We start from the raw sequence: 9,022 nt of genomic DNA, 5'->3' as shown, positions 1-9,022 counted from the left end.
ACAAAAATATGTACCAACATAATGATTGTGTGCAACATTTGAATCAAATGATAGAGTGAAAAACTATAGACAGCTTTTGTCCATCGCCATTCCGCGACCGTGCCCAAAAACGGAAAATAGACGTAATTATTAATGTTTCCCTAAAACACCGAGCTTTTAAAAATAAAACCGAGGATCCATCATTCGTGTGCAGAATTCTCGTCGGAGTTTTTTTTCTGATGAGCAACCGGATGTAGCGCATACAACTTCCCGTCCACACGTGTGTCGTGATGTGATGTGAACTTGGTCAGTTTTCGTTATTCTACTAAAACTCTTAATATCTTAAACATTTTGTGTAGATTTCCTTCACAACCTTTAGAAATGGCTGACATTGTACAACAACGATTAGAGGACAAAATACCAGCGCTTGAACAGCTGGAGAGAGTCGGTTTGTTCACGAATAAAGAAGTCAAGTGAGTATAACAGTAAACACACTAACAGAAAAAAAAAGTGGTTCTTCTCTGAAACAGTTTCCTCAAACATGACTTTTGTTTCAGGTCCATGTTGAAAAGATCTACTGCTCTTGAATACAAGCTGCACCGGGCAGTTCAGAGTAAAGATGACTTTATTACATACATACAGGTCTGTATTATCAAAAAGCTGATTGACTTATTTTGTGAATCACACAAATAATCAGTATACATATTAGTTATCTACATCAGGATGGGTTGTACTTTGTAAATAACCATTCTAAGCAGCAGCAGCAGGGTCCAAATAACTTTATATATGACTTATAATAGCTGGTTTGATTTTTGTTCTTCATCAGTATGACATAAACGTCCTAGAACTCATCAAGAAGAGGCGGGCGGTGAGTAGAGCTTTGGTGTCCATTAATTGTAAAATTATTTTTTTTTAGTAATAAAGACCTATGTTACCCTAAACCAGGGGTTCTCAACTCTCGCCCTCGTGGTCCACTTTCCTGTAGATTTTAGCTCCAACCCTAATCAAACATCTAATCAAGCTTATCAAGATCTTCAGGATTAGTATAACATTACAGGAAGATCAGTTTGATCAAGGTTGGAGCTAAACTCTGCAGGAAAGTGGTCCTCGAGGGCCAGAGTTCATAACCCCTGCGCTACACTGTACTTTAACTGAACTGTACCGTTGTGTTTACAGAGAATTGGTTACCATTTTAAACGCGAAGAAATTGAGTATCCCATCATTCATCGCATAAACAATGTTTTCAGAAGGGCTACCACAAAATGGCAGGTTGTACAATATAAAACGATAACCTCACTTTAGGTGCTGTAAAGTGATGTTCAATTTTTGATTGAATAAATGCTTTTCCTGTAGGAAGACGTGCAGCTCTGGCTTTCTCAGGTTGCTTTTAATAAGAAATGGGTATGTGATTTTGTTATTAAACTAATAAAAACCACCAAATCCATGTTAATGGGGTATGATGATGTTATATTATGTTTTTCATTAGGTTTAAAAAAAAGATCATAATCTTGCTCCTCATCTTTCAAACAGGGCACAAAGACTCAGCTCAGCAAGGTTTTGTCATCTATGTTAGCTATCCATCCGGACAAACCAGGTAAACTTTTAGTGGATTTATTGTCATTGCTATAGACAATTATATTACTCTGACTGCTCTATGGAACCATATGTATGTATTAACCTCGTATGTATTTTTGTGAGGCTGTCTGTGTGTCAAGTATACATATTTATTAGGGCTGTGTAATGATTAATCACATCCAAAATAGAAGTTTGTGTTTACATAATATGTGTGTGTACTGTGTATAATTATTTTGTATATATAAATACACACACATGCATGTATATGTTATTAAAATGTGTTATTTATATATAAAATATTCATATAAGTATATACATTCAAATATTTCTTAAATATTTGCATGCATGTGTGTGTATTTATATATACAAAATAATTATACATAGTACACACACATATATTATAAACACAAACTTTAATTTTGCATGCGATTAATCCTGATAATCATTGCACAGCCTTAATATTCATTTACTTTAGAGGTGTATACAATTTCAAACAGATGGCCAGGAATAATGTAATTTCATAATTATTGCAGCTCTGTGGATAATGGCTGCTAAGTGTGAGATGGAGGACAGGAACTCTTCAGAGAGTGCTCGACATCTCTTCCTCCGTGCCCTGCGCTTTCATCCAGAGAATAAGAAAGTCTATCAGGAGGTGAGGAGACACTAGCATTTCTCTTTGAATTATTCTGGGTAAACTAATAAAACATTGAGTTATAAATGGTCCACACTATAAGCTGCTCATGCAATAATCTGTATTAATGTGTGTGTGTGTGTGCAGTATTTTCGGATGGAGCTCATGCATGCTGAGAAATTGAGGAAACAGCAGCAGGAGTTGGAACAAGCTAAAATAGATGTGGTGGGTTAATAGGTGAAGATCTGAGCCTTTGGGTAAAATGCAATTTAAAAAAAAAATTACAACCTTTATTTTCTCAATTTAGGGGGAATATAAATTTTCTCCGGAAATCTTGAGTGGAAAACTTGCTGAGGTGGTATACAGAGATTCTGCACAAAAAATTAAAGGTCAGAGGAATTTCCACAGAGCTGTTCAACTCAACTGTTTCAGGTTGTACTAGATGAGTGCTGTAAGGTTATCGGTCTTGTCTCATCAGGGGCTGAATTCATCTTGTCCCTGCTACAGATCGCTGCCATCTTTGACTTCACAAAGGAGCTACATGAGACCATCCTGCAAGAGTAGAGTCTTCCCTTTTTCTCTGCTTTTTTACGTAGATTAATTTCTTACTTTTTTCCTCTTTCATGTCTTAGTTTTTACATGATCATCTTAATTAGAGGTTGACTTATTTATCGTTTTTGCTGATTAATCCGCAACAATTAACGCTATAGGAACTGTTGTAAATCCCGAAAAATGTACTCTGAAACCAATAGTGGCAAAATCCATTTACAGTAAGTTGATGTGGTCATGTTTGAATACTGTTTGATTTCAGTCTACAGAGTAAGTATAACGATGACTGCCTGATGTGGGATTTCATGGCTAAGCGTGAGCTGGATGCTGCCAGTGCCCCGGAGCTCCTGTCTGCGAAAGGAAGAGCTTCTGATACAGACCGCAGAGAAGATCGCTGCTGTGCCGTTTATGAGGCGGCTCTGAAGAGCCTTAATACAGGTATCATGATGTAACACTTACTTCAGACACATGTTCAATGTTTGCATCTAAAAATATTAAGTTAGAATTCATTGGTGGAAATGAGTGGATTCTCATGGTTCTAGCTATGCATAATGTGCCTACTGATGTGCAATTTCTTTTTGTAGAGGCCATGTGGACATGCTATGTCAAGTTCTGTCTTGAGAGATATAAGAGGAAGACAAATGTCACTGAACTCAAGGAAAAGGTAATGGTCTTGGTGTTTTATTGGGGTGTCGTAGTGAGATTTATATATAATGTTAATTAGAATAGCATGGATTTTCTTGATTTGGGCAGTTTGATTGAAGTTTGATGTTGGTTACTCTTTATTTTAAGATGTCTGTGTTAAGGAGTAATTATACAATTAAGTACTGAGTAATAATAATTAACTACATGTACTTAGGGGTTGGTTTAGGGTCAGTTGCATGTAATTTATAGTTATTTCTAAAATAACTACATGTAATGTGTAACAAGGACACTGTAAAATAAAGTGTTACTATTATGTTTAATCAGATTTACAAAATGACATTTACAATGTGAATATGAAGTCATTCCCCCTTTACTGGTGAAAGGCACATTGAGAACTTAAACAATTGGGTATATCATGCTAAACAATAACCAATATTATAAATTCTTACCCATCATTCTTGAAATTTGTGCATTTCTGTGACTCAGGAAAATATCCAAAACCTTTACAGGGGTTCTTATGATTAGCTCAGTTTGAGGTGAATGAAATGAGCCACTCTTTGGCCCTGTTTACACCTGGTATCAAGATGCGTTTTGGTCGATCGGATCACAAGTAGACAAGGGAGACATACCCATTTACATCTGGTATTCTTATCTGTCTCTTTTGTCCACTTTCAACCACTTCTGTCCTGAATTCTTCGAGGGGAGGGTCTATGGCTGGGCAAATGTCTGGGTTTTTTCAGATCTTTCAATCTAATGGAAAAAATAAGCTCACGCAATTTACATATGAACATGACCGGAGAAAACAGAAGAACGTATGGAGAGCAGTAGCTTTTTTTTTTTCTGCTCTGGCAGCCGCAAGACCATGCCGAACGCTGTGCTTGGTACTTTTTTATCTTCAAACCAAACTTGGGTCTCCAGACAAATTTTAAATCCCGTCAGGCTACCGCCCTCCCATAATGTTTGTGCACTAGGTCAGTAGGCGGGCTTTTCGAACACATTCGGCCACACTACTATTCGAGCTTGCTTGCTGCTTCTTGCTTTCTTAGACAACAGTGGTATTGGTATTTGTGCCTAACTCAATTGTGTGATTCAACTTTTCAGAGAAAGGAGCGATTACTCCAAGTCTTACAGAGTGCTCATGATGCCAAGCTTTTGCAAGAGACTTACTACAAGAACTGGGTAATGTACACTTAACATTGGCATCTCACTGATACACCTTCACTTTACATGCCTTACGCAGCATGTAGCAGTTTGTTCAAATGGTGCTGCTGTAGTAATATAGGCCATTTCTATCCCCTCAAAAAACAGCTACAGGTCCTGCTGTCATCAGGGGATACAGTATCTGCTACCCAGATCGCCATCACAGCCACTCAGCGCTTCAGCCAATCAGTAGAGATGTGGAGCTTCAGCCTCCAGACATTGGTCCATCTGGAGAGCGCAGAGGCGGGACATCTATTCCAGGAAGCCCTGAAACGCGTGAATCCCAAGGTAGCAGTTGTGCCACAGCTGCCTCTAAGTGGGACATCTTCCTGCAACAGCAGATTTGCCCTAATTAGTCCACTTTAATAAGTGAACTTAGTGCTTTTTCTTTAAAATATTTTAAGTATAATTGGATAACAATACTATAGTTACATTTACTTTTGGATTTGATTCAAAGTGACTTAAATTGCATTTAATGCATGCATTTTATCAGTTAATGCATTCCCTAGGAATTGAACTCTTAAACTTGGTGTGACTAGCACCATGCTCTGTTTGAGCTACAGTAATGCCTATATATAACTTAAGTCAAGTGATGAGTCCTCTGCTAGGATAACTCAGGTTTGCACATTCATTTGTCCTTGGCACTCTTTCGTCAACCAGCTAGTGAGAAGTAGCCGTGTGTGCAGGATTATGAAGCCTTTAGTTACATAACCCCACAAAGAGGCTGTTATCCAACCACATGGGAACATGAGGCTATAGAGTAATATTAGCATGCACAATTACCTGGTTTCATTTCATGATGTCTTGGTGTTTGTTTTGTCCAAACAAAATGGTTTTATCAGTTTCTTACAGAATTAGAGGTTTTAAGGGGGAGTGTAGTGAGGGAAGGGAAGTCATCACTATTGTGAAATGTAATGTAATACGTTGGGGGTCAAAAAGACTTGTAGCAGTAGTGCAAATGCTCTTATTTGCATGAATTATATTATCAGCATTGTACATTGGAACATTGAGATTGGACCATTGAGGAAATTGAGTTTTTGTACAAATGGGTCGTCACAAAATGTATTATATTTATTAAGTCAAATCCCTTACAATATTCAAAAAGCATTTAAAAACTTGCCTTTTCTGTAATTAGAAGACTTTGTTTATTGTTGGTAGTACTTATGTTATTGCCTCTTTAAGATGAATTGCTTGGTTTCTCATTTGTAAGTCACTTTGGATAAAAGTGTCTGCTAAATAAGTAATTGTAAATTTGTATTTGATTAATGACCTAGAAAATAATGTTACGCCTTTTTTCCAAATCCTAAAATGTTGAATGTTTTTCATTCAAACCTACAAATATTTTAACTGTGTACCCAATGATATCTCTTTTATATTTAATCATTGTATAATGTGTTCTGCAGGAAAGTCTGGCATTATGGCAGCTGCAAGCAGATTGGAGCATGACCTTACAGACACCAGAGGAAACTGAGAGCTTTTTTCAGGTAGGACGGGACATGACATAATAAAATAAGTTTACACTAAAACTCACCCAAGATCGGTCGATGATGCTAAATATAAAGGCATTCTAATCATTTCTGACTTTTTTTTTTTAGTCCTGATTACATGTTGAATTTGAGTTCTAATGCAGTCCACAGTGTTAATATATCAAATGTAATTAAATTGCTCCTGATTCTATACTTGCAGAAAGGCCTACTGTCCCCAGTACCTGCAGTGTCAGCTGCCATGAAGGAAAAATACCTTGATTGGTCATACAAAACTGGTAGTTACAAAAGGGCTAGAAAAACTTTCACAAGGTACACATCAAATGTGCTCTAAGGTTCATTCTTTCTGTATACAGTGGGACTCTAAAGGCTGAGGCCATAAGTAAAAATGCTTATATTTTACATTGTTTTTATGGAATTTTAAATTTAATAGAATTATTTTCATCTGCATTTTACATATTTCTATTTTATATTGACATGCCTTATTCCCTTTATTGCTTTTACTTCTTTGTTTGAAATTAATTTAGCAGATACCTCTATATAAAAAAGCAACTTACAAATTAGGAAAAGCATAATCAAATCCTGAATCATTATTTTCAGTACGGTTTTAGACTTTTGGAACCCACTGTATATCTAGAAATGAGTTTGAAACCGACCCCTTCTTTTACTTCTTGGGTTTCAGCTTACATGAACACAGACCCTTTACTAAGGCATTCTTCCTGATGATGATTCAGATCGAGAAAGAGCAGGTAAAAGTGATGTAGCACCCGGTGACGGTCCTATTAACCAGCAGACATGTATATAAACATACAGTGTATTGCTGATCTGTATTATTCTCTCAGGTGACACCAAAGATGAGTAATCTGAGAGATTACTATGAGCGAGCACTTCGTGAGTTCGGCTCCTCAGATGAAGGTGAGTGTGATTCAGTGCTTTTTATCCTTTAAAGAGGCAACTCTCTTTCATACTTTAATATATTACACTGAGCAACAACAACTATTTGATGTTTTAGATCTGTGGATGGACTACATCAAGGAAGAGTTAGCTAGGCACGGAAACCCAGAGAACTGTGGGAAGCTCCACTGGAGGGCTGTTAAAACCTTGGAGGGTGAAAGTGTTGAGCGTTTTACCACCAAGTACACACTGCTGCAGACCGGGAACATTTAAAACCAGCATGAATCTTTAACGTGTCTGTGTTGATCATATCTGGAGCACACATTGACTGATAGCCTCAGGAGTTTACCTTTGAAAAGCCTAATTGTTGAAAACATTGAAGTTCCATTTATCTTTTTGATATTTTTTTAAACATGCTGGCATTTGATCTTTCCATGTTGTTCCAGAAATAAACATTTTATTATGACACTGTTATTGTCTTTAAATGTTAAATAAATTCTTTGTTGTATTTTGGCAAACCCTAGCTTACACCAGCACACCAAATAAAACAAAAGTTCTACAAAAAACATAACTTTGGTGAAATGATGTAGCCTGTAGGTAGCATCAATTCAGGATACTCTTGACATTTTTTGCATTATAAAGCTAGACATTCATTTTGCTATTACAGAGCAAGTGTAACAAGTACCTCTTCAGAAAAAAGTTAAATCTATAAAACACAATAGCGGAGCATCAACTGATTTCACATCAAAAATAAAGTAAAAACTCCTTAAGCATGACGAGTAGTAGTAGTTAATACACTGATAAAAGTACCAAGTTAACTACATCAACCTTTCTTTAGTGATTAAGGACACTTCAAGTTGTGAAATCGAGAGTTTAATCGATGTCACTGATTTTTACTAATAAATTACCATGGAGCTGAGAAATAAGCTGTATGAGATATTATAGGTTAACAAAGTTATAATTTGCCGTTGGCAAAAGTTGAATGTGTTGTTTAAAAGTAAGCTAGACACAAAAGCTGACTCCATTGAAGATGGCAGCAAACAGGTTGAAAAACCTGCTAATCCACTGGTTGTTGTGTTTGTTCAGCTTTCACCAAGCTTGTGTAAAGAAACCATGGTCAGGTAGCATCTCTGAATTCTTTCCTCTGGTCGCCATGAACAACCTATAAAATCCATAATGGGAATCCATGGTGAAAGCCTATTTTTTAATCAAGAAACACTTGTTTTGGTTTACCAGATTACTCGGAATCGCATTAACTGATAATAAAGCAGCAACATTTGAATGAGTTAGAAGGAGTAGCTAAAGTTTAGTAAGTTATCAATTGGATAAAAGTCAGACATGTTAAAATCCCTTTAAGGTGAGCAAAACATAGCTTGACACCAACATATTCCCTCTGACTTCACTGCTGTAGTCTCTCTGGCTTGACTAGTCCTGAGTCAGTTCTTCCTTAGCAGAATGTAGGTGAAGAGAGCCACAAGTGCAGCCGACAGAAGGCCGATGACACACTGGTGGATGGTTATAACACTCTCCAGTGAGTGAATGCGCTCTTCCATGGCACTGGTGTGGATGTAGTCATAGATCGAGGCCCCGATGCTCCACACCGCCCAAACTGCATCCACCAGCGCCTTCATTGTGGGAGACACCATTGAGTGTGTGACTGCTCCTCAGTGTGGGAATCCTCACAGCAGCCCTCACTCACCCCGCCCCACCCCCTCCCCCCTGAGGGATAGAGAGAGACAAAAGAATTGGTACAGCATGCCAAGGCCTGAAGAGCAAAGAGTTACACAAGTCAGTATATGCTTGACCACTTTTTTATTATTATTATTTTAGAAAAACACCTGGGTGCATGGTAAAATGAAAACATATATTCAAACTAAAGTAGTAACACTTTGGATATAATGTACATGTAATGTTGTATGCAGCCTTTATTGTGATTATCCTTATTGCAATATCTTGTTTGGCTGTGAAACAAAATAACGTTAAAGTGATAGTTCATCAAAATGAAATTTGTCATAATTTACTCACCTACAAGTCATTCCAAACCATTTTCTTTCATCTGTAGAAC

At 37.1% G+C, this 9,022-nt stretch overlaps 1 protein-coding gene across 1 annotated transcript; it reads left to right on the top strand.

Moving 5' to 3' along the window:
* The first annotated feature begins 251 nt into the window (after window positions 1-251).
* Window positions 252-7,425, top strand: utp6 (UTP6 small subunit processome component). Its single transcript, XM_056246169.1, has 19 exons — window positions 252-452; window positions 537-621; window positions 806-847; window positions 1,156-1,248; window positions 1,333-1,380; window positions 1,510-1,573; window positions 2,088-2,206; window positions 2,333-2,410; window positions 2,493-2,574; window positions 2,664-2,745; window positions 2,997-3,172; window positions 3,319-3,398; window positions 4,481-4,558; window positions 4,688-4,867; window positions 5,983-6,063; window positions 6,266-6,375; window positions 6,746-6,812; window positions 6,906-6,978; window positions 7,076-7,425. Exons 1-19 carry the CDS (start codon window positions 361-363, stop codon window positions 7,228-7,230), a joined length of 1,785 nt encoding a protein of 594 aa, XP_056102144.1. The 5' UTR covers window positions 252-360; the 3' UTR covers window positions 7,231-7,425.
* Window positions 7,426-9,022: the final 1,597 nt, after the last annotated feature.

The sequence above is a fragment of the Rhinichthys klamathensis genome, unplaced genomic scaffold (genome assembly GCF_029890125.1).
Source record: "Rhinichthys klamathensis goyatoka isolate OS25496 unplaced genomic scaffold, OSU_Roscu_1.1 h1tg000036l_1, whole genome shotgun sequence".
In the NCBI taxonomy this organism is placed as follows: Eukaryota; Metazoa; Chordata; class Actinopteri; order Cypriniformes; family Leuciscidae; genus Rhinichthys; species Rhinichthys klamathensis.
The sequence above is the reverse complement of the archived record's forward strand: the minus strand, read 5'-3'. Positions and strand labels throughout refer to the sequence as shown.

Coding starts and splice junctions, on each gene's coding strand:
- utp6 (XM_056246169.1), top strand. CDS start 361: ATGGCTGACATTGTACAACAACGATTAGAGGACAAAATACCAGCGCTT. Junction 4,559..4,687: donor AGACTTACTACAAGAACTGG/GTAATGTACACT, acceptor CTCAAAAAACAG/CTACAGGTCCTGCTGTCATC. Junction 6,064..6,265: donor AAACTGAGAGCTTTTTTCAG/GTAGGACGGGAC, acceptor CTATACTTGCAG/AAAGGCCTACTGTCCCCAGT.